This window comes from Ursus arctos, chromosome X (assembly GCF_023065955.2).
Source record: "Ursus arctos isolate Adak ecotype North America chromosome X, UrsArc2.0, whole genome shotgun sequence".
Taxonomy (NCBI): Eukaryota; Metazoa; Chordata; class Mammalia; order Carnivora; family Ursidae; genus Ursus; species Ursus arctos.
Window position 1 is genome coordinate 79444309 of NC_079873.1, and position 25746 is coordinate 79470054.

The window sequence follows — 25746 nt, forward strand, 5'->3', positions numbered from 1 at the left end:
GGATGAGTCTGGATGAAGGTCTCCTCTGGGATCATGTGCTTGGCCTGAAGGAAGTGAAGAGAGGGAGTTGGGAGATCAGCAGAGTCAGGAGCCCTGAGTCTCCTTCCCAGGCCACCCAGTTTCCGCTCATTTGGCCTAAATTCCTGAACCTCACCTTGGGCCAAGTGAGAACCAATGTAGTCCCACTGGCTGTCATGAAGTCACCTAGTGTGGAGAAAGCACAGGTGATATCTGTTAAAACTAAAGCCAGAGACAATCTGACTGCACAGTACCATTTCCCAATCTATGGAAAAGAAACACGCCACCACATTTATCACAACTTAGGCAATGGAATGAGCCCTGTGGCACAATGTGTACTGGGAAAAACTCCTGAAACCAAAATGTCTGTCACTAAAGGTACAAGTCCATGGACTTAGGGAAGTAATGAACAACTGTTTAAAAAACCAGGCTAGCTAAAAATAAGTAAGTAAGTAAGTAAGTAAGTAAATAAATAAATAAATAATAAAAAACTGCTTAGCTTATAAGTAATGAAAGGATAATGTTCAGGGTGATAATGAGTGAAGTAAGTAAGCAAAACAAATTACCTGCAAGTTAACATGATTCAATCTTGGTTCCTCCCAGCTCCCTCCTATCCCCATGCACCCCCAGCACTCACTTCTGAAACCACTGGAGATTCATCCCAGACTGGGTGGAGAAAGTCTGCCCCATTTCCTGCCGCTTCTGGCAAAGGGTGGGCCAGGAGCTGCAGGAGGGTGTAGGCACTGGGATAGAGACTGTGCTCGGGGTCTCCTTGGGGCTGGCGTCCCTCACAAACAAATCATCGTTCACGATGCATAGACTGAAGGGAAAAAATGGGACCTCGGAAACTGGACAGAGAGACAACCCCACGCCTCAACAACGATCCGGCTCCCACTGCCACTCAGCAACCAAGTTGTCTCCATACCCCTACTGTGCCTGCCACCCAGGTTCCTTGGCTGGTACCTCTACTTGCCCTTCACCCCTCACAGAGCCAAACTTTGGAGAGACTGTCTAACCAATTTCACTCCATTTAAAGGTTTGTCCCCAAACCACGGACAATTTTACATCCATATTCACACTGCCAAGGAGTGGACAGTCTAATCTGCATTTTCAGAGGAAGTCACTGTGTCACAAAGAGATCATGTGACTTGACAAAGGTCACAAAGCTAGTGAGTGTTGGGATCAGGGAAAGAACCCATTATCTGATTCCAGAGCCGAAGCTCTTAATCACTACGAAACATGATTTCTTGGATGTACCTGTTGGCTTTTCACAATATTGAGAACACCCCAAAGACTGTACCTCCCCATTCCCATACCCCTGAACTCATACTGAACTGCGTGCTCCACCCACAACAAAGCACTCACCTGTACTTGCTGACAGGGGTAGTGATGAAGGTCCGGGTGAAGGCACGAACAGAATCCTGAGACATGCCTACCGCTGCAACAACGAGCAACAAACAACAATACCCCCTCAGCATTCCACACGCTTTCCGTACCCACACAGCATTCCCCAGTCAGGGTCTGACTTGATATTCATGCTGAAGGGGACAGTTGTTCTCTGGGGAGTCAAGGTGTTCTGAATGGGAAAGGCAATCTGTTCCCAGTGGCAGGGACCCTACCACGTGCTGGGACCAGTAAAAAACACTTCAGAAGTGCATTTGATGCATTTTTCACAGCTGCTCAAGAGATGGACATCATTAGCTCCATTAGCAAATGAGGAAACTTACAGGTTAAGAGCCCGAGGTCACAGAGTAAGGATCTAGGGTGAGAGCTGTCCAACTCCACAGACTGCATCCCTAATGCCCAAGCTGTGTGGGGCAGGCAGGCATAGCCCTAGTTCAGACCAGGATGATCTGAGGGCAGAGTAGAGATGGGAGAACACAGGGGGAATAGGAAGAGAAGGGAAGGCACCAGGGAAGCTGGGACAGTTCTGAGAGGGAGCCCAGCTAGCAGGGAGAGAGCAGAGGAGCATCTGGGGAGGAGGCTCTACACACACGCACCTTCCTTGAACACCCCGTTGACAGAGAAGCAGAGCATCATCTCCTGAAAGGGAAGAGCCCAGGTGCTACGTCACCTAAACTTCTTCCTACCCACCCGTGGCTTCCCGGGTCTGCCTGAGGGAGGAAGCCAGTGCTCACCGTCTGGAACCACATGTCCACCACGAAGGAGCTGAGGTCATGCTGAGTTTTGGGCAGCACACAGAGGGAGCGCATGATGTCACATTTTGTACGCTTCAGCAGCTGAACACGCAGGGCTATGGGGGGAGGAGAAGCAAGCGAAGGTTGGGGGTTGCCACACCCTGGGCCCTGTAATTACCCCTGCACACCCCCTTTCCCTGCCCAGTCTTCTCCATCACACACGCACAGGGGTCCTTGAGCTTCTTCATATTCCTGTTTTCCTTGAAGTATTCGCACAAGCTGCTTCTAGGAGAGACAGAGGAACAGGAGGTGGTGGTCTGGGCAGTGGGGGTGTTTCCAGGAGCTGCCCTGTGTCTGCTGGGGAGCCACAGGGCCCAGGAGCAGAGTCTGAGCTTTGCTACTCACGCGGCTGGCTCCCCGGGGTTGAAGGGAATGGCCAGGGAGAAGCAGGCCTCATTGTGGTAGGCACCGAGGAGACCCTGACGGTCTCCAGAGTCGTAGATCAAGTAGTACCTGTGGGAGAGCAATGAGGTCAGTCTGTCTCTGTGATCTGGACCCCAAATGAGGTTTCAAGACACAGTCAGCGGTCTTGAGCTCAGGTGGCCTCACCCATCCTAGGCATCCCCTTCCCCAGATTCCCTGGAGCACTTACTGCTGCAGGAATCGCAGGACTAGACTCTTCAGCGCATCAGATCCAAAGAAGCTTCCCTGAAATCACAAAAGTCCCCAAGACCACGGCGGATACCCCCTCCTCACGCACCACCCAAAGCCCTGCTTGATCCGCCCTCCTCACCTTGCAGGTTGGTAACCTCTTGTGGGCAGCAATACCAACGCTCGTTGGCGAGGGTGACTCCTGGCTGTCCTGGGGAGAGGAAAAGGCAGTGGGCAGTGCAGACCAGGAGCTGGTGCTGGACAATCAGGGAAAGGATGGGCCCCGGAGAGGGTGAGGGTCAGAGGCCAGGTGCAAAAGGGCCCTGGAAATTACATGGCCAAGACTGATGCCCCTGGAGAACGTGGCTGGAGGACATCTGGAGCCCTTGTTGGGTTTCCACGTGGATTTGGACCTCCATGAGTTTTAAGGGTCATGAAAATTTTAACTTCTGCAAGACCTAAATGGCTTCAGGGCAGGTTTGGGGCAGCATCAGTGCCAGGAGAGGAGTCAGTGATCAAGGAATACACCTACCAGGCGTAATAACTTGGGAAACAGTTCCAGGATGGAGCTGCAGAAATCCAGACAAAACAGAAAAGTCAGCGAAATTTTGCAGGTGTCCTTCATCATGGGAGCAAGCACACTTACACCTGACACACAGCCCAGTATGTCCCACCTACACTACAGTGTCCCAGCCTCCTGGGGCCCTTGGCACCTCCCTTGTGGATGGACCTAGAGGGAAAGCACGCACTCCCTTCCCCTCCTCTCTCTATCTGATTCCACTCCTCCGCCCCACCCCCTCTTCCCTCTCCCCCTGCGTGGATCCCACCTAGACTGCCCTGACTCCCATCTCCAGTGCCACCAGAAGCAACATTTGGAGCCCAGGCTCCAGGGCTGCCTTCCCCTTCCAGCCTCCCTTCCTTCCTTCAGGTCCCCACCAAAGGCTCCAGACAGAAGAGGGAATGGGGTGGGAGCCCAGGGCTCTGCTACCTCACTAGGGGTCCAGCACTCTGCAGGACCATGACACCCCTCAGGAGTGGTCCAGGATGCTGGGGCAGGGAGGTGAGTGAGGCAAGACCCAGGAGGCAGGGAGGGAGAGGGAGGCGGATGAAGACAGAAGAGGGGTTGACGGTAGGAAGGGAGAGGTGAGGGAGACATAGGGGAATAGAGACAAAGGAGGGAGAGAACGCAAAGCAAAGGGAAGGGAAAGAAGCTCTACCATGGTGGTGGGGGTCAGGCAGGAAGAGAGAAGAAGGGGGAAACGGCCCTCTGCCTGCAGTCCTTTCCTTCATCTCCCTGGCTGGCCCTGGCACCCGAGGTAGGAATGGAAAACATGCAGGTGTTAGGGCTGGGGGCCCACTGCCTGCCGGTTGAACCTTTGTCACCTGTGTGAGCTCAGTCTGAGCCCGACATGGGGAACGAGGCAGCCACGGGGGCAGGAGACCTACCCCAGAAGGAGTAGTGGGCCAAACCCCAGGTCAGCGTGGAGCCGAGGGTCTGTGGTCCCCTCCTATGATCACCGCCTTCCCTCCTGATGGCCCCAGTGCACCTGTGCCCGTCTCAGTCGGTTCCTTGCCTGAGGGATTATACCCGTGTCGGGCTACCCAGGGCTCCGCCGAAGGACCATTCGGGATGATGTGACGTGTGGAGGGAGGGGAGGGGGCGGAGCCTCTGAGAGGCCTGTCCTTCTGTCCTCTCAGGCACCTCTGCCCTCTGTCCTCCATTCCTGCCTCAGGAAGCCCTCTGCTCACTGGCGGTCACCCACTTCTGGCCCCCCGACTCAGGGAACCCTGGTTTCTCCCAGGGAGGGCCCAGCTCCTGGCAGCGGGTCAAAGGAATGGATGTCATGTTGGCAGTCCCCCAGGACCTCGGCCCTCAACGTGGGGCAGGAAAGCCGCCAAGGCAGCCTGGAATTGGAGTGGGGATACATTTGGTTCAAGGAAAGGAGGGTCCCTCTCAGAACAAGGGAGGGAAGCCCTGTTTCGGCAGGGAGGCAGGAAGGCCTGTCTCAGCATGAGGCCCTGGGCTGGAGGACCCTTGTCAGTCCAGGTCACAGCATGTGGTTCAAGGTGGTCACTCTGGCCCTAGTGAGGAAGGGGAGCCCTGCTTCGTGGATCACACTTTGGGCAGGGCACGCTAGAGAAGGCTGGGTGCAGAGAGCCTGCAAACGGACCTCAGACCAGACAAACGGGTGAGCAGGTCAGAGGAAGGGAAGGAGACGTCTAAGCACAGGCGAGGGACACGGAGAGGAGAGCATAGAGCCTCTGGTCCCCCCCCGCCAAAGGCACAGAGCTGCTGCCTCCTCCAAACAGGCACCGTCAGGCAGAGTTCAGAGTCCCACGGGGTGACACAGTGTACAACTGACCTTATGTTGGTTGATTTATCAGGGAAGGCGGTGCATGGGGGGCTTCCGCCGGCACTCATCTCTTCTGGCTGCAGACTTTTGCCCTGGTCCAACTCCCCTGCAGACTTCACCTACAATTACGGGGAGGAAACACACGGAGCAGAGAAAGATGGCCCGGATGACCCTGCACCCCCAGCCCTTCCCTTTTCCAACAAATCCACTTCCCTGACTCTTGTCACCACCCCGTGAGCTCTCCCCACCTTCCTTTCAAAGAAGGACCTGGGTACCACACCTCACCTCACTGTTGGAGAGGTTCAAGTTCTTGATGCTGGCGGCATTCTGCAGAGTGTTGCACAGGCTGTCCAGCTGGCAGGGGGTCTTGTTGCTCGGGTTCGAGGGCAAAAGCTATGATGAGGGAAGAGTTACAGTGAGGACCCCAACAGGGGATATCTGAGACCAATCTGCCTCTGCTACCTAATCTCTCCCACCTTCACCATCAGTCTCAGCACTGGGCCTGAGTCCTCACCTCGGGCATGTTCTTTTCATGGGTCTGCAGGGTGGCAGCCATGCTGTTTCTAAGACTCGGTACCATTTCAATATCATGGGTGATCAAGTCTCCGAGAAGGCGAGAGGAAGGAATCAGAAGGCTGAGAGAGGCCCGGCTGGCACAGCTCCAGCACCAACCCCTCCCCACGTTAGCATCCGTAAGGCTCCTTCCCAGACAGGCTCCTCTGCCCTCACCTGCCCTAGAATTACTGATGGAGACATACCAGGGCCAAAGTGGACTCTCTGGATGTTAAGAGCTTGCTGGGAGACTACATATCGTTTGTTCATGGGCAGCTGCAGAGTTAGAGATGGGGTCAGTGGCTCTGAGTTTGAGGTGGAGATGGGGGGCAATAGGTGTGGGAAGAAGGTGCGGGCCTGGATGTGGATGCACAACCAGTCTTGAGTCTGCATTACCTTTGTCTGCTCCACCTTTTCTGACTTCAGCTCCTTCTGCACAGAGTGGGGTGTGCCAGAGGGGTAGATAAAGATAGAGATCTGTAGGGAACACAAGAGGGGCTGGGTAAGTACCAGGAAATCTGACACAAGACCTTGCCCCTGTCCTGCCCTCTTGCCCCTAACTAGCCCCAGCCATGCCCTTGACACGCACCCTTTCGTTAGCCTCATCCCAGATCTTGCCGTTGACACCCTTCAATGCAAAGGCAACGCTGGCATCCTCAACAAAGAACTGGGCCTGCATTCTCTCATAGTGAAACTGTAGGGAGAATGGCAAGAGAAAGAGAATATGAGACCCGAGCCACTGCTCATCTGCCCTGTTTCTTCTCATCTGCTTCACTGTTTTCTCTTACCTCGATGGGGGTGAATGGGACACTGCATTGTCCCTGAATCAGATCCAGCAGCCACTTCTCATCATATTTGATGCCGAATGGAATCTAGGAGGCAGGGAGGTGGGAGAGATGGGAGAAGAGATTGACACAATGGAATCCAAGGTTAAGATAAGACCCAACCATGTCTTCCTTTCATACCCTTAGGTGGGTGGGTGGGGGGCTTTAAAATAATTTCTTATGAGAAGACATTATCCATTATTGCAAACTTTTGTACCAGACATGGATTTCCCAAATAACCTTTCCTTCCATTCAAACACTTTTCTTCAAATAATCGACTTAAGATGTTTAACATGTACTTCCTTTTATAAAGGTCCAAGTGATCCTAGCTCAGGGCAGGGTGCCTTAGCCCGCTTCTCCAACAGACCCCAGAGACTCAACCTCCTCCCACAGTCGGCTAGAGCTAAACTGAGCCTTCCGGTGTGGAGTTGCTCCATTTCCTTGGCTGTAGTTTCCTCTGCTCTTAGACGACTTACCTGATTCTCCCTGTAGTCAGTCTGTCCCCTTTGTATTGCTTCTCTGAGTCTGCCCTTACCTGATCTAGGATGTTAACTAGGATGTTAACATATGTAATGTAGCAAATGTGATGATGCTAGTAATAAAAAGACCGATTACTCACTCCTCTGCCCCCCAAAAAGTACCTAGCATCTCTACGCGAGTCCAACACAGTTCCCTCTGTTCACTTTCTTCTACCTATTAGGTCCATTTTGCCAGGACACTCACAATGATCTTGTACCATTTCCCCATGGTCTCATCCTGCCTCTCCTGCTCCACTCTTCTCTCTGGAGGCTTTTGCTTTCCCTCCACGTTAGCTTGGGTTTGGTCTTGTTTCTGAAAATTGCCTCTCCGATGACGCGGTGGAATGGCATAGGGAGCGCTGTGGGGAAGTGGAGAGAAGGAAGTAGTCCACACGTGCTCAGAAAGTCTTCCATTACACGTTTGCCCACTGATACCAGGGTACAATAAAGTTTGCTCAACCATTAACCTGATTCTATCACTCTTCACTCTTCCAGGTTGGAGAAGGGAATGACATATTCAACTACAGGGCTATGTATTCCACTGGCTGGTACACTTCAGCTATGCTGACTGGTCACTTACTATCTCACTCGGGTGCTTGTGTGAGCGCCATTTGTTGCTGGATCTCCATCTTGTTGCTGGTGGGACGAAGAATGACCGCCAGAACTGACTTGTTCAGACCAGTTGTTGTATCTCCTTCGGTAAATACCCCAGCATCTTGTTCTTCTTTGTAAGGAGTTACCTACGTCATTATGCCCTGAAATTGAGAACAACACATCAGTGGTCCCAATACCACAAACGGTTCTGGGGAAAGATCATGGCTAATGAAGAACTATCACTGGCTTTATCATCTACAATGAAATAGAGCACGGTGCCAAAAAGGTTGAAAAACTTCGCTGTGTTTCCATTTCCCGGGAGATGAGAGGTGGGGCTCGCTTGCAGCCAAGAAGAAAACGAGCGCAAAGGAAAGGGTTTGGGCCTAGGGTTTAATCTGTGATGTTAGCCCTTGCTCTGCCCTTTTCGGGCTGGGTGACCTGGGGCAAGTTGCCTGTCATCTCTAACTCACAGCTCCCTCCTCTGCCCTGGGGGGGGGGATAACAAAATCCACCCTGAAAGTTTGGTGTTATGGTTCAAGGGTCAAAGGTGAGTTCCCGCCTGAAGAAAGAATTAGAGAAGTGAAAGTTAGATCTGATGACAATATCCAGAAAAGCCCGGAGAGACAAAATATGGAAGATACCAAAAGAGAGAGGGAGAGAATTAAGGGAGATGTTGTGAGCATATCTAACACATGCTTCATTTGAGTCCCAGAATGAAAGAGAGGGAAACGTGGAGAAGTGGCATTTGAAGAGCTCTTGCTTGAGAACTTTCCCAAAGTAACAGGATAATCAAGTCAGTATGACAATACTAATAGGAGACAAAGTATGCTTTAAGGAAAAACATTCCTAAAGAAAAGATGTACATTTCACAGCGATGTTAATGTAGCAAAACTGGGGAAATTTGTGACCCGAAGACTCAAACTAAAGGAAATATTAAAGGTTCTTCTTCAGGCAGAAGAAATACAATCCCAGATGGAGGCACAAAGATGCAGGAAAGAAAGACTAATGGCATTTGTGAATATGTAGGCAAGTCTAACTAAGTATTGACTATATAGCACCAGGACACTAATTTCTTCTAGGGGTTTAAATATACATAGAATTAAAATTCATGGCAATACACTGGGAGAGTGTGAGTGGAATCATGGAACATTGCATCTAAAACTGGGGATGTACTATATGGTGACTAATATAACAAAATAAAAATTATTAAAAAAAAAAGGAATCAAAGTGTTCCAAAGTTCTTTCACCGTCTGAAGAGCTTTAAAGAAGGAATTTACATAAGACCATGAAAAGGTAAAAAAAAGTATATCATAGTCTTAAGGGTCAATGCTACAAGAATGGCTAAAGAATGTTTAACTGTCCAGCCAAATGAGGTAACAATTTTTTTTTAAAGATTTTATTTATTTATTTGACAGAGATAGAGACAGCCAGCGAGAGAGGGAACACAAGCAGGGGGAGTGGGAGAGGATGAAACAGGCTCACAGCGGAGGAGCCTGATGTGGGGCTCGATCCCGTAACGCCGGGATCACGCCCTGAGCCGAAGGCAGACGCCTAACGACTGCGCCACCCAGGCGCCCCATGAGGTAACAATTTAATACTAAAGAAAAAAAAAAAAAATATATATATATATATATATATATATATATATTTGGGCGCCTGGGTGGCTTAGTCGATTAGGTGTCCAACTTTCTTTTAAAGATTTTATTTATCTATTTATTTGAGAGAGAGAGAGACAGAGAGGCAGAGAGATGGAGGAGGGGGAGGGGAGGGCAGAGTAGGAGGGGGAGGGGAGGGCAGAGTAGGAGGGGGAGGGGAGGGCAGAGTAGGAGGGAGAGGGAGAGGGAGAGGGAGATAATCTCAAGCTGACTCCACGCTGAGCAAGGAGCCCAACTCTGGGCTCTGTCTCACAATCCCGAGGCCATGACCCCGAGATCATGACCTGAGCCAAAACCAAGAGCTGCCGCTTAACTGACTGAGCCACCCAGGCACCCCAAGGGTCCGACTCTTGGTTTCGGCTCAGGTCATGATCTCAGGGTTGTGAGATCAAGCCATTCTCTCTCTCCCTCTCCCCCTGCCCCTCCCCACCCCTCTCTCCCTCTAAAAGAAAATATTAAATCATTTCAGGGAAAGGAGAGGAAAGGGGCCTAACAACAGGCAGAAATAAATGTGCAGTTAATATGGTATACAGAAACCAAGTTGTATCTGTATTTACATTGAAAGTTTCAGACTGGATATTCCAAAGAGAAAGACGGATATTACGAGACTGGAATGAAACCATTCCATCAAATGCTCCTTAAAGGAGACACATGCAAGATTTAAATGATTTAGAAAATTTGAAAATAAAAATAAAATTTGGCAAAATGTATACCATTTACACGTTAACCTACTGAAACCTGGTATACCCATATTACTAAAGGGAAAGGTAGTCCTTCAAGAAAAAACAAAACAAAACAAAAAACCGTTACTAGAGAAAAGAGGGAGATTTCTTTATGATAAAAGGTTCAATGGAAAAAGAAGCCATTAATACAAAATGCTAAATTTGTGTGCATATCTTAACACAGAGCCAAAACATGCAAAGCAAACAATGACAGCAAAAGGAGAAATGGATAAACTCACGATTACAGTGGGAACACACCTCCTTGAGTGACACACAAAATGGCAGACATAAGTTCCACTAGGTGGAGATTTTAAAATGAGAATTAAGTAAATTAACAAATTTACTTAATTGGCATGGAACAGTGCACATAGCCACTACACATGGAACATTCCAGAATCGGTCATATGCTGGGCTGTAAGGCCAACCTCAAGAAACGTCTATGGGGGTAATGCAATATACCCTGAGTAGTTGATGTAAGCGTCAAGGGTAATGGTGGGGTCTCTGCCCCTCCCCCACCTCTAGTAGGCATCCAAAGAATGTTAATTTACACCAACCCCCTTCCCTTTGCCTCCCACCCAGCCAACCTTGGGGACCCTCCCCACTCTCCAAAGTCTGGACCTGTGAGGACCACATAAGTCAGGTCTATCCCCTCAACCAGTGAAAAAAAATTCTCCTCAGCCTTGACCACTTCCATAGGAGAGGAGGTTTTCCCTGTGGAACCAGGATGGGAATGTCAGGGCCCACTTGGCCCATTTCCTCCAGAGAGTGCAGAAGTAGTCAGCCTGGGTCCTCTCCCCCGCTCCTCTAAACGGGGGTTGGCTGGGTGGCCGGTGGGGTGGGGTGGGGGAAGGGACCCAGAACCCCTCATACCTTCTGGGGATCTGAGGCCAAGGCCTCGTGCTGACCAACTCACCCATGGTGTGGACTGAAGGCAGTGACCTGTCACCAGTGTCCTCCCAGGTTGCTTGTGAAGAGAATCCGTGGGGTCTGGAGCTGGAGGTTTGGAGACAACCAGGGACAGCTGCTGAGGAAGGTGAGAGCAGGCCACAAACCACTTTGTCAGCGTCACACAAACAAGATGGAATCCTTACAGGAAGTCCCTTCCTCAAAGGCATAGAGAAGAGAGCCTCAGCTGCCAGAGGAGACTTCACTTCGTACAAATACTGCCCCCTGAGTTTGTTACCAGCCTGCCAGGGAGCTGTTTCCAACTGGTTCAGCCCTGCAGAAAAGGCCAGCTAGAATCAAGAGGGGTGGGACCCAGGTATTTGCAGCTACAAACACAGGGAGCTCTGCATGCCTCTGTATCCACTGCAATACATCTTGTTCCCTCATTCTGCAAACCCAGAGAACTCTGAGTGCCAGCTATAGGCCAGGCTCTGGACTTGCTACATTGCATCTGCTCTGTCATGGATTCCTCACAAGGGGAGTCTGATATCACAGTCACCAGCTTTGCAAGGTTGCTGCAGCTTAATGAGGTGCTGGAGCTTGTTTGGAGTCATTCAGATGCTACCTGGAGAAACAGAGACTACAACTGAGCTCCATGGAACGGCGGTGACATGTCCATGCACATGTAGCCGAACTAAATTCTTGCTGCAATATGTGGGATTTTTTTAAGTTAGAGCAAAATAACAGAATGTTCTGAAAATAATCACACGGCTGGCATTATCTCCAGCTCCTTCCAGAGAGATAATAGCAAACAAACAAATTTACCCTCCCCCACCGAAACAAGCAAACAAAAACAGAAACAACACTCTCTCTCTTTCTCTCTCTCTCCACCCCATCCCGCTCTCTCTCTCTCGCTCTCTCTCTCTCTCTCTCTCTCTCACACACACACACACACACACACACACACACACACACACAGAGCAGACCTGGAAACTAAAAAGGAAATAGCAAACAGAGTTTGGTGGGTCACTGTAATGAGATAGAATAAAACAAATCATGCCTTTTTCTTCACCAAAAAATACAGTCAGCATAGGTAGATGCCCCTTAGTGGTCAGAGACAGAACTGTAGCTCTGAAAGTCTCAGACCAGAGGGCTTTACATGGGGAAAAGAAGGAGGGAGGCGCCTGGGCTCCAGTGCATTAGCCAGAACTTGCTGGAATTTTCCACTACTTTCTGGAATTTTCTACTCTTTGCCCACAATCCCTTCCTGGATCTCCATGCCCTGAGAGAGAAAATTCAGTCCCTGAGAGAGGTGAAGAAAACTCTGCACATGAGGGTGTGAACATTTGGGGGGAAGGGAAGTGTAAGACACACACACACACACACACACACACACACACACACAGTAAACTGTCAGGTCAAGAGCTGAAGTTTGTATTTGCTAATTAAACAGTATCATGTGAACATTTTCATAACATGGTAAGTATATGTGAACTTTGCTTGTGAATTGGCTATTAGATATTTTCAAGTGTTTCTCTCAGCAAATTAGCCTAATGGCAAAATGCTAAACATTAAAAACGTATACTTAGAAAATGAAATCATTCTGCACCTTTCATCTGTATGATCCCCTCACCCCAACTCACAGATATCCAAGATACCTGATGTGAATAGATTGGTGCACATTTTCCAGGGGGTGTTTCTCTTTAGGTAATGTGTACACTTACCTTAAAATATTTGTGTAGTTATGTGGTTATAGATACACACTTTCAAAAAAATTTGCAATCACATAAATAATTTTCCACAAATTGGTGTTTTCACTTACTTATTACAACATCTCCAGATTGCCATTTCTTCAGTTAATGCAGTGTGGCACCTTTCCAGATGTGTACTGGAGAAGCATTCTGCTTTTTATGTAAATTATTTGTTATCGTTTGCCCCTTTCTCCACTGATAAACAAAAGTCCTTCATCTTCTAGCCCAGTAGCACGAATTCTGTAATATTGTTTGCAAATATTTACTCCCTTCTTTTCAAACTTTTATTTTTTTTTTCTTTTGATAGTACAGAAATTGCTTTAATTTTCATGGGTTTTCTTCATTTAAAAATAATACAGCTACGACAGAAAACAAAACAAGAAACACCTAGGGTTGCATCAAATACTAGCCCAGTGAGAATTCGTCATTCAAAGCATTGAGGGCTTCAGGGCACAATGGAAAAGAGCTTTACACCTCATTCTACATGTGTAAATAATGGGCAAAATAACTGAATACTTGTAAGGTCATTGGAGATACCATGTAAAGTGCCTCTGGCTTAAAATAATTCTGTAAATGATCATTTCCTCCCCTCCTTGGAGGTTACTTTTCCTCTGCTCCTGGTTGGGCCACACACACCACCCCCAGGACAGTGCTATCCATGTGGCCCCCTATTCAGGCCTCCAGGCCTGAGGAATGGGATTTCATCTCCACCATCATCTCCAAGACAAAGACATTGAGGAAAAGGTTGTTTGAGTACCCTGCCAGCATGACATGAACACCTGGGGCATTCAAAACCAGATATGTGACCCAAGAAAAACTTTTAACTCTGTTGCAAACTTAATTGGACAAATTAAAGGGAAGTTAAAGAAAAAAAATAACTTTCTCTATCCCAAACAGAAATGTCACATATAAAGAAATGCAAATTATTGGGAAAAACGCATGGAATGTGTTTTAAAGGCAAATGTTTAGTATTCTATTATATAAATGAATCTGATTAATAAAAGATTGTCGCTCGAAGTCCACTGAAACAATTCAAATAAGAACTATACATTACAAACTTATAAGATTAAACATGTACAAAACAATTACACATGCATGTATGTATGTTTGTGTGTGCATGTATTTCCATATATGTATATACATACACACACACACATATATATATAACATATGGAGAATAGTATACACATATTGTGAGCAAAATTTGGAAGAATATATATGTCCATGTAAATGTACTTATATATTACTGTGCACAGGGAAGTATATCTGGGGGATATAAATGAAATTACCACGGAAATACATCTTGCTGTGTAACAAGATAAAAAATACAGACAAAAATATTTTTCTAATAAATACACATTCCTACACTGCATTTGATTTTGAAATAAATACATCAACTTGAAATCCAAAAAATAACCGATATAAGATTTTATAGCATTGTAGTATATACCTGGTTGGAAATTTCATTACGAAAATCATACGTATGTGTGTGGCTTAACTGTATATATCTAAATCTATATATTTTTTTCACATTATTTTTGTCTCTCAATCACACGCTTATTGGTTTCCTGTTATAGTTGGGAGGGGCTGAAGAAAAGTTCTTGCTACTGGATTTAATGTACACGGGCTCTGACTCACCCTTAATGCTTCATTTCCCACAAAATCTCCCAGAAGTTTCCCTCTGGGGAGGGACCTCCCTCCCTTCCTCCTTCCAAGGATCCCTGCTAAGTGATGTCTAAGCTGCCATTCTAGACATGTTCATCAGATGGCATGGACCTCCAATTCCTGAATTTTCTCCAGTGAAAAATATTATCTGGGATAAGGAGAGAAGCAGCAATTAAAAGTTATATTTTGCACTGCGAGTGATAAAACGGCATGCAAATTAAAATCATGCTCAAACGGCTTTACCAAACGATTTTCTTTCTTCTTTATAAGGATTTCACAGAGAGAAATCATAGTAATAAGATCACACACCCCTTAGAGGGCTGGTGGATATTATAGGCCTGAGGTGGGAGCAGAGAGGGCAGAAAGGGTTCAGGAACTTTCTATAGTCTTGTTAAGTATCACAAAGTTTTTCTCAGCATGCCAAACTGCTGGGTAAGGGATTTCCACACTGGGTCTCCCAAGAGATGAGCCAGGTTACCAGGTATTTCCTTCCTGCTATATCTGGTTAGTCTCCACCCTCTCTTTATTCTGCTGGTTAATTCCTCCTTGCCTCCAATCTCAGTTGAAGCATTCACTTCCTGTGAGAAGTCTCAGACACTCAAACCCTAACTGGTTTGATTACCTTTAGGCATCTACTCACCCCATCACCTTTACCATCTCCAGATACACTTTTCATGTGAAAGGGGACGAAAGACTGTGAGCTCAAACGTTCTGATGGGCTGTGGCTCCACAGGGTAGACTAAAGATTCTGAAGTTTTTCAAATATCTTACCTGAAGATTTGCCACAGATTTGCCTCTTCTACTTTTGAGGGGGATGTGCAGGACACAGGTCAGTTTAGAAATTGGACTGTAGAGCTGTTCCACAGACAACAATGAGGGCGTGTACTTCAGAGAAGCTGTTGCAGCTCCAGATTGATGCTTCCTTCTCTAAAGGATCCAATGAAAGTACTGTAATGACAGTCTGTGATTTTTAGGAGATACGGTTTTGCATCGCAGAGAACAAACGAAACTTCCAGAGGTAGAACTGTAAGTTAGAAAGTCATTCGTGGTGGTGGTGGTATTTTCTTCAAAGTGAAGCACAATTAGCATACAGCATTATATTAGATTCATGTGTACAATATAATGATTCGACAATTCTGTACATTACTTAGTGCTCCTCACAATAAGTGAACTCTTAATGCCCTTTATCTATTTCACCCATCCCTCCACCCATCTCCCCTCTGGTAACCACCAATTTGTTTTCTTTATTTAAGAGTCTGGGTTTTTTTCTTTCTTTTTCTTTCTTTCCTTCCTTCCTTCCTTCCTTCCTTCCTTCCTTTCCCTTCCTTTTCCTTCCTTCCTTCCTTCCTTCCTTCCTTCCTTCCTTCCTTCCTTTCCCTTTCTTTCTTTTCTTTCTTTTCTTTCTTTTCTTTCTTTCTTTCTTTCTTTCTTTCTTTCTTTCTTTCTTTCTTTCTCTTTCCTCTAGTCATTTGTTTTGTTTCTTAAGTTCCACCTATGAGTGAAATAATGTTATTTGTCTTTCTTTGACTGATTTATTTCACTTTGCATTGTAACCTCTAGGTCCGTCCATGTTGTTGCAAATGGCAAGATCTCACTCTTTTTTATGGCTGAGTGATATTCCATTACACACACACCCCACACACACACACACCATGTTATATATACCATATATACACTGTGTGTGTGTGTGTGTGTGTGTGTGTGCGTGTGTAACTTAGCTTTTGGAAATAATGCTGCAATAAATGTAGGGGTGCATATATCTATTCGAATTAGTGTCTTCATTTTCTTTGGCTTTTATTTTCTTTCTTCTCAAATTAGTGTTTTCGTTTTCTACTGGCTACCAGTAGTAGAATGACTGGATCATACGTGGTAATTCTATTTTTAATTTTCTGAGGAAGCTCCATACTGTTTTCCACAGTGGCTGCACCAGTTTGCATTCCTACCAACAGTGCCCTTTTTTCTCTACATCCTCGCCAACAAGTTTTGGGCGTTTTTAAATAATTCGCTTTATGGAATGCTCTTAAATATATTTCAGAATTTCAAAAGTCATTAAAAAAAACCTAAAAAAGGAAGCAAAAATTTCCATTAACCCCTGAGGAGATCTCAGCTTTCTTTATATTCTCACTAATTATATATGTAATATGACACCGACTTATATTTTAATCTACATAATAACATTTAATCCCTTTGATGTAACCACAAAGTCCACATGGTGATTCCTTCTTTACGGATGAGGAAACTGAGCCTCAGATTCCAGGCATGGCTGAGGCTAAAGCACCTGTGTGACCTTCACTGCCTTGTGATTCCAATAAATTCTGGCAAAGACCCTATGAGGAAGAGAATCCTCACTCCCTGAACAGGGAAGCTGGTGCCTGGGGCCTTAATGTCCCACACGGTCACATGTCATGCTCCTAGTCATTGGCTGAGCCCAGAATGGAATCCACATCTTCTGAAGCCAAAGCCTTTTCATGATTCCTACTGCTTCACCTGGTCTTGCATTAATTATCGGAGATACTTTTATAGGCTTTGTTTATGAACATAATGGGAATTCCCACTCAGTTTAGACAGTGTGGAAAATACATTCAAGGATGGAGGGAGAAATGCAAATAACTAGCAACGCCACAAAACACTCACATAGTAAACCTTTGGGGTTCCCTTCCTGACACCTGAAAACTATTTAAAATTTTAGCTTCAATTTACTGTGACTATTTGAGACAATTCTTTGTTTCTGTTTCTACCGTTTATCACCCAGACATCTGTTACCCAGATATTGCTTTTAACAGAGAAGGAAAGCTATATATCCTTTCCCAGTGAAAACGAATTAACAATTGTAAGAATGCCATTGGCAAGGCTTGAAGGAATATGTGTTTCTCAAAAAGAACTTGTTTTCTCGAAATTAAAGAGTTTCATTTTTAAGCATTACAATTAAAATCTGCATTACGACATGTTTGCTAATAGGTAACACAAACTACAGAATTTGAGGTTAAGATGAAGATGCCTTCATACATATTCATGGGCACTTTGAATGAAACCCTCGAATCTGACTAATTTGGCAGTGCACCAAAACCTAGTTTAAGTACCATCCATTACTTTCTCAAAACAAATATGGCTGAATACAAAGCAGTCCTTGACCGCCCATTGAGACAATCCATTTTCAGGAGCTGGGAAAAGAAATTATTAGGCAGAAGGCATGAGCATAGGGTGTTTGTTTAAAGTGTAGAGGTGAATGTCCACAATGGAAAGGAAATTGACTTTCTACTGGTGAAAGTGCAATGTACACATTAAACAGTATATTGAGCATCAAACTGAATATGAGAAGAAAATGGTTGAAAACCTCAAACATGACAAGCTTTCCCCTGTAGAAACGTCAAGGGTATATGATAGTGCATTGTATGAGAATAAACAGCCACACCTCACTTCTTTCAACCTGGTCTTCACCCTTAACTGGCTGCCACAGCGTAGGATCTGCCTGTTGCCTCACTTCCTTATGTGAAAATGGTCCCCAGGACAAGTTCGTCTCTTCCCCCGTGCTGGCCTCCTCTCTAAGAGAGGGTAGTACCAAATCTCACTGGTTATAGACCTGTGAACAGGAGTGAGGCAGATCTGGATTTGAGCCCCGTTTCCATTACCTTCTAGCATAGTGGTGCCCAAGTTTGCTCATCATGCACTCAGATGAAAAAAAAAAATGTAGAGCCTTTACCTCTGTATAACAGGTCTGGTTGTCTTCAGTGGTTCCGTCTATACCTGGCTTTGTCCACACCAGCAATCTCTATCTCTCTCATTGAGAATATGCAGTCTCTCAAATTTTTCTTGCTGTCTACCCAACCATTCTCCATCATGAAATCACCTGACACTCACAGCTAGGTTATATTGTCCTCCTGTTGATTGTCACCCATCACACAGAACACCAACATCAGACTAAGTCACTCTGTGATCATGATAAAATGAGATAAAAAAAAAAAAACCAACAAGATCACAGTGAATACAGTAAAGTTGCAGGATGCACATTCAGCATACAGAAATTAGTCACACATCTACACACTGACAGTGAACCACTGAAAAAAAAGATACCAAGAAAATAATCCCATTTACACTAGCATCAAAAACAATAAAATACTTACAAATCAATTTAACCAAGAAGGTGAAATATCTATATGCTGAACTGACGAGAGAACCTGGAGAAGACACAAATAAATGGAATGATACTCCATGTTCACGGATGGAAGGAATTAATATTGTTAAAGTATCCATACTACCGCCAAGTAATCTGTAGATTCAGTGCGATCCCTATCAAAACACCACTGCCATTTTCCACACAAGCAGAACCGAAAAAAGGCTTTACATTTATATGGAACCACAAAAGACCCAGAATTGCCAAAGCAATGTGAGAAAGAAGAACAAAGCTGGAGGCATCACGCCTCCTGCTTTTAAACTACATTACAAAGCCATCAATGATCAAACGGTATGGTACTGGCATAAAAACATACACGTGGACCAGTGGAACAGAGCAGAGAGCCCAGAAATAGACCCATGCATAACCCGTCAGCTAATACTTCCTAAGAGAGCCAAGAATATTCAACGGGGAAAGGATAGTCAGTTCAAGAAACGGTGCTAGGGGGGCACCTGGGTGGCACAGCGGTTGGGCGTCTGCCTTCGGCTCAGGGCGTGATCCCGGCGTTCTGGGATCGAGCCCCACATCAGGCTCCTCTGCTGGGAGCCTGCTTCTTCCTCTCCCACTCCCCCCGCTTGTGTTCCCTCTCTCGCTGGCTGTCTCTGTCTCTGTCGAATAAATAAATAAAATGTTTAAAAAAAAAAAAAGAAATGGTGCTAGGAAAACTGGACATTCACATGCAAAAGAATGAAACTGGACCCCTATCTTAACACCACTTACAAAAATTTACTCAAAATGAATCAAAGATTTAAATGTAAGTCCTGGAACCATAAAACTCCCAGAAGAAAATATAAGGGGAAAGCTCCTTGGCGATGTTCTTGGCAATGATTTTTTTGCATATGACACAAAGACACAGAAGCAATGAAAGCGAAAATCAGTAAGTGGGGCCACATGAACCTAAAAAGCTTTTGCACAGCAAGAGAAATAATCAACAAAATTAAAAGGCAACCTACGGAGTGGGAGAAAATATTTGCAAACCATCTATCTGCTAAAGGGTTAATGTCCAAACTATATAAGGAACTCATACACCTCAATAACATAAAAATAATAATCTGATCAAAAAATGGTCAAAGGACCTGAATAGACATTATTCCAAAGGTGATATACAAATGACCAACAGGTATATGAAAAGGTGCTCGGGGTGCCTGGGTGGCTCAGTCGTTAAGCGCCTGCCTTCGGCTCAGGTCATGATCCCAGGGTCCTGGGACTGAGCCCCAGTCAGTCTCACTGCTCAGGGGGGAGCCTGCTTCTCCCTCTCCCTCTGCCGTTTCCCCTGCTTGTGCTCTCTCCCTCGTGTGCTCTCTCTCTCTCTCTCTGTCAAAAAAATAAAATTAAAAAAAAAAAAAAAGAAAGAAAAGAAAAGGTGTTCAACATCATTAGCCATCAGGGAAATGCAAATCAAAACCACAATGAGATTGGGGCGCCTGGGTGGCTCAGCCATTAAGGGCCTGCCTTCAGCTCAGGTCCTGATCCCAGGGTCCTGGGATCGAGCCCCGTGTCTGGCTCCCTGCTCAGCGGGAAGCCTGCTTCTCCCTCTCCCACTCCCCCTGCTTGTGTTCCCTCTCCCGCTTGTGTCTCTCTCTGTCAAATAAATACAGTCTCTAAAAAAAAAAAAAAAACACAACGAGATATCATTTCACACGAGTCAGAATGGCTAAAATCAGAAACATAAGAAACAACAACTGTTGGCGGGGATGTGCAGTAAAGGGAACCCCGTTTATGGGAATGTAAACTTGTGCAGCCGCTCTGGAAAACAGTATAGAGGTTCCTCAAAAAGTCAAAAATACAACTACCCTACGATCCAGTAATCGCACCACAGGCTATGTACACACCGAAAAAATACAAAAACACAAATTCAAAGGGATATGCGAACCCCTATGTTTATGGCAGTATTATTTACAACAGCCAGAATACGGAAGCAGCCCAAGTGTCCATCAGTAGATGAATGGATAAAGAAGATGTGTTATATATACATATGTACGTGTGTGTGTGTGTGTGTGTGTGTGTGTGTGTGTGTGTGTGTTATGGAATATCACTCAGCCACAAAAAAGAATGAAATCTTATTTGCAATGACATGGATGGAGCTAGAGAGTATAGTTCTAAGTGAAATAAATCAATCAGAGAATGACAAATACCGTGTCATCCCGCTCATATGTGAAATTAGGAAACAAAACAAACAAGCAAGGGGAGAGAGAGAGAGAGAGAGAGAGAGAGAGGGAGATTGAGAGAAAGAGAGAAATGAAGAATCAGACTCTTAACTGTGGAGGACAAACAGATGGTTATGGGGGGGGGTTGAAAGAGGTGATGGGGATTAAGTAGTGCACTTGTCGTGATGAGCACCGGGTGATGTATGGAATTTTTGAATCGCTGTATCATATACCTGAAACTAACAGAACACTGTATGTTAACTATACTGGAATTAAACTAAAACTTAATTTTAAAAAGGAAACTACATAGCATATAAACCATCCCTCAAGCAACATCTTCTTTTATTAAGATAGAACTGTTTTTAAACTTATGTTTAGGATGCAGATTTTCCTATGTCTTTTATCGCTCCTTATTTCCACAGTCTCCATGCTGATCAAACATCTGTGACGGGCAGAGTCCACTGTAGATGCCTGTACCAAGGAACGGGTGGATTGTCTGTGATACGGTTATGGAGTATGAGGTGGAAAGACTGTTTAGGACGGAGGGTAGCAATGGGAGCCTGGACAGGAAGGTTCCAGCAGCAGCTGCTCTGTTCACTTCCCCATGCGCTGGCTCACTCTGCTTCAGGGGAGGGTGGCAGAGAGGCTGGGGCTGTGGAATTCCATGTGGGCTTAGCTCATGAAATAATAAAAGAGGCATTATTTCCCATAGGCTGCTTCTCTTCCTGCCCATCAAGCACAAAGGCATCAAGTACCCGGACCACCTCCAACGAGGTGTGTTTCTCACAAAGGCTGCTGCTGGTGGGGGTGGGGGGTGGACCCCTCCCTATCCCCCATCAGGGCCCAGGAGCCTCTGTGCGGAAGGAGGCCCAGAAGCAGCTGCAGGAACTCCAGGAGGGAGTGGCCTGGCGATGCCCTTTTCCATCCCTCATCTCCAACTAACTTGGGTGCCTTCACTCAGAATACCTCCAGATCCTGTGTGTTACTCTCTGCTCCCAATACTTTGTCTCAGAACCTATCCCTGACTGATCAGATACCCTTAGCCCTGGGATCCCTGCCTGTGGTCCCTAGCCCCAGTGCCAGCTCATAACTGCTACTTATCTTCTTCCTAAACGTGGATTCCATTGATCCCACGTGGCTTCTCATTTAGTGACATCGTGCCTTTAGTGATCCCAGAATCCCCCTCCATTCACAGCCCTTTGTCATACCGTCATCCTATAAGTCTTGTGCTGAAGAAAGCCGGTGGTTGGATGTGAATAGTTTATACCCCTTCAATGGCCATATCCAAAGGCAGGAACGTCAGACCTAGAGCAGACAAGGTTAGACACTGTCCGCACCCCTCCAGAATAGAATAAAGTGGGAAGAAGTGATGCCTGGCTGCTCTTAGTGCCCTAGCTTGCATCAGAAAAGGTGGTGGTGAGGTAGTGGTAGGAGGACACACCTCTAACCAAGTATCTTTTAGGTCAGGCAAGGCTGTGATCTCGCCCAGACTTCCTAGAAGATTGTGTAAGATCACAAAGAAGCAAATACGTAATAATCCTGCAATTGCTCCTGAGCCAGGATGGTCTCAGCCCCCTGGAGTGTGCAATCAGTTACCTCTGAGCCATGTCTGCTTCCCTGGGAGCCCCCACTCTTCACCAGTCAGGCTGGACTCCCCATCCCTTCCCTCTCATCCAGCCTCCATTAGCCCTGCCCACTGTGTCAGGCCCAGCTCATCTTCGGGGAGTCTCTGAGCGACTCCAGTGAGCCCTTCCTCCTCTTTACACATTAAGGAGGTTCTACAGAGGTTACCACAAGTTCCACAAGGACCTGGACCCTGTGAAACCACTACCATGACCTCTGCAGCCCCTGGGCCACCAAAGGTGTGAAGAGTGACAGATGCTCAGTGAACACCCATGGGACAGTGTAGGACATGCAGGGCAAGGAACTTACCCTGGGATGGCTCAGGCATTGAGTCCCAGGAAGAGCTCCTGACCCGCATTCCAGCGTCCCTCCCAGTAGATCCCCAGTCACCTCTTCCTGGGCGTCAAGGTCTTCCCAGAAGCCCAGGTCATGCGCAGTCCTGATGCGCACATAGAGGGTACCGACTGAGGACAGGAAAAGCAGAATTGTTCCACGGAAAGGATAAGGACTTTGCCCCAGCGCAGCTCCACAAAATGCTGCACGTCACAGAGATGGCACTGAAATACCTACGTTAAACAGATGAGTACGTGTGTTTCCCTTCCTCTTACATTGGCAAATACTCGCTAAAACGTGGTGCTGCTATTGAGGGAAGAAACTTCATCCCGGTCAAAGATTGGAGCAGTTGGGATGGGAAGGCAGCAAACATTGGCATTGTGGATGATGCACCAAATATCATGCTAGGATCCTTAGGGCGGTTTCCCCTTGAACTCCTCACAATGTCCCCTTCAGGTAGGAGTCAGGATTTCCATTTACACACCACAAAGGTGAGGCTCTAGGAGCTTAAGTGTTTCTAGGTTCACACAGCTACTGGGAGATAGAGCCAGTATCATCTGGCCTGTTTGTCTGACACCGACGAGGCCCGTGTTTAGAACCAGACATGCAACCTTCCCTTTAGATGCGTGATTTGGGCAAGGGGAACTGACAGGTGCCGCTGGTGAGTGTACAGCCACTCTGGAGAGCGGTACGGCAGCACTGAGTAAGTATGTAGTAGAGTTGAAAGCGACTAGCTTGCAATATGAAGCACATGTATTAACCAACAAAGAGATAGATATAGGACTGCTACAGAGAACTCACTGAAAAATGTACACACACAAAAACATTTTTAAATGCCAAAACCGCAGCAACCAGTGAAATGCATGTGATAACCGAGATGAATAACACTAATTGGGGAAGCAAGCTACAGATGTGTACATATAATGTAATTATGATTTTGAAAAACATGTGAATGGGAATATATATTTGTTTATCTGTAAATACAAGTTAATTCTCTACCTATAGATAACCGCATCTGGAGAAGAAGCACCAGTCTATTGACAGAGGCCCCTTTTGTTCAGAGGATGAGGATCAGAAAATGACAGATACCAAGTAACATTATTTTATAAATACACACTCACTCACTGTTTGAAATGTTACATCAGGAAAATCATCAAGGTCATAATTTGGAGAGAAGGAATTTGTAACTGGATTGACCAAAACGGACACATATACTTACTATTTTTGAAATATGTATGAAATAGACTGCTCGTGGGAGGAAAAGCAAGTTCAAAATTAATTGCTTACACGTGGTAGGGGTGTGTGTGTGTGTGTGTGTGTGTGTGTGTGTATGGCTGAAACACAACATTCTGCATGTCTGTGTTTTTATGTCTCAAGCTCTATCATTCCATATGCACGCTCCAAGTGCAGCTTTCTCTCCATCTCAGGCAGGCGTGGGCTTTCTGTCTTGGGACTTAGAGATGCCAAAAAGTGATGGATGCAGAGGGACTTCTGCCAGTGGGTAGAAACTTCCAGAAGGCTCTTTCTGGTCCCATCAAGCCCAGGTCCTTTCCTTCCTCCTTCCCACCACTCTCGCTGTGTCCCCATCCAAGATTTTTAGAACTGCAATTCTCCATGTGACCAGCAAAGGGACATCTATCCCCATTGTGCTTTCTGCTTTCTTTAATACTAAAATTCCTGATTTTTGAAATGAAAAAAAACATGTGTTATTCATTAGAATAATTCATGAAACAGTACGGAGAGTGTGTCCCCAATTCTGTTTGGAATAGTCCTGTGTATGTGGAAAGACTGAACATAAGCTTTCTTTGGCGTTCACCCCACATCCGTATTTGGCTCATTGATGCATCCCTTTTACTCACACTGTCTTCCCTCAGTGGTGTTACCTGATGTGTCCACACTGTGGAGTGGGCCCCTCTGAGAGAGCAGGCTGCTCCAGAACCCAGGATCCCACCCCTGCAAAGGCTTCCCAGACTTGCGCCCACCCCCTCCCCGTCTTCCCCTCTCCAGGACGCTATGGACACAGCTAACCAGAGCAGTGTCCCTGAGTCCTGCTGTGATCTCAGAAGCAGACTGTTGCATAGCAGCAGAGGCTGAGAGCCAAATATATCCCCTGGAAGGAATAGCAGTGCCTGTTAATGCTGGAGCTCCTAGGAAAGTGGATAAAGACAATCATTCCTTCAAAACACCCTCAAAGGCAGCCCACCTTCTCTTCCTGCCAAGGCTCCACATCCTATGGATCCAGCCTGTATTTCTAGCCCTGTGTGCCAAGCCCTCCGTGCCCTAGGCAAACTGCACCATTGGCTGATCCCTCTATGTTCCAGTCACCCCAGTGTCTCATTAACAGGAAGGGGTTATATTTGCACAGGCCTTGTTTAATGCACACACAGGATGGCGTTACGTCTTCAGATCTACCCAGCAAGGGAGTGGCGTCCATCCCCCCTTTTTGGTGAGGAAACTGTGTCTTCAAACCAGTAAGAACCAGGACTGGCCTTTGTATCTTTTTTTTTTTTCAATTTCTTTATATTTGACACATTAAAAACTATATGTATTTAGGGTGTGAAACCTGACGTTTTGGTACACGCGTGCACTGCGAAATGATTGCCACAATAAAACTAGTTAACCTATCCATCTATCCCATACTTACCACTTTTCCTGTGTGTTTGGTGATTACACTTGAGATCTACTCTCTCAGCAAATTTCAAGTATACGATATACTACTGTTAATTATAGTCGCTACGCTGTACATTAGATCTCCAGAATGTATTCATCTTATAACTGAAAGTTTGTACCCTCTGATCAGTGTCTCCCCTCTCCTCCCATTCCCAGACCCTGGTAATCACCATTCTACTCTCTGTTACTAATCGTTTGACCTTTTCAAAAAGTTTTCCACATATAAGTGAGTGTATGTGTATTTGTACGCATATATGGATATGTATATGTGTGTGTACACAACACACACACACACACACACACACACAACGGAATACTATTCAGCCTGAAGAAAAGAAGGAAACCTTGGAAATCTTGCATGTCCTTTGAAGGGCAGCTCTGCAGTACTTCATGAAGGGAGCACAGAGCTGGGAATCAGCAAACCTGAGCTCTAGTTCAAGTTTATGAAACATGTAAGAGTGCTCAAAAATCCTCA

At 46.1% G+C, this 25746-nt stretch overlaps 1 protein-coding gene across 1 annotated transcript in view; it reads right to left on the reverse strand.

Annotated features, from left to right (window-relative positions):
* Positions 1-651: 651 nt before the first annotated feature.
* NXF3 (nuclear RNA export factor 3) overlaps positions 652-25746 on the reverse strand; it is a 60279-nt gene continuing 35184 nt past the window's right edge. The window contains exons 6-24 of the mRNA XM_048213802.1: positions 15099-15254; positions 10897-11050; positions 7636-7810; positions 7261-7414; positions 6502-6585; positions 6303-6407; positions 6110-6190; positions 5920-5989; positions 5676-5764; positions 5171-5280; positions 3340-3376; positions 2950-3018; positions 2809-2864; positions 2562-2669; positions 2383-2441; positions 2157-2272; positions 2019-2061; positions 1384-1456; positions 652-838 (exon numbers count right to left, since the gene is read on the reverse strand). Of these exons, the coding sequence (XP_048069759.1) occupies positions 652-838; positions 1384-1456; positions 2019-2061; positions 2157-2272; positions 2383-2441; positions 2562-2669; positions 2809-2864; positions 2950-3018; positions 3340-3376; positions 5171-5280; positions 5676-5764; positions 5920-5989; positions 6110-6190; positions 6303-6407; positions 6502-6585; positions 7261-7414; positions 7636-7810; positions 10897-11050; positions 15099-15254 (1926 nt within the window). The remainder of the gene's footprint in view (positions 839-1383; positions 1457-2018; positions 2062-2156; positions 2273-2382; positions 2442-2561; positions 2670-2808; positions 2865-2949; positions 3019-3339; positions 3377-5170; positions 5281-5675; positions 5765-5919; positions 5990-6109; positions 6191-6302; positions 6408-6501; positions 6586-7260; positions 7415-7635; positions 7811-10896; positions 11051-15098; positions 15255-25746) is intronic.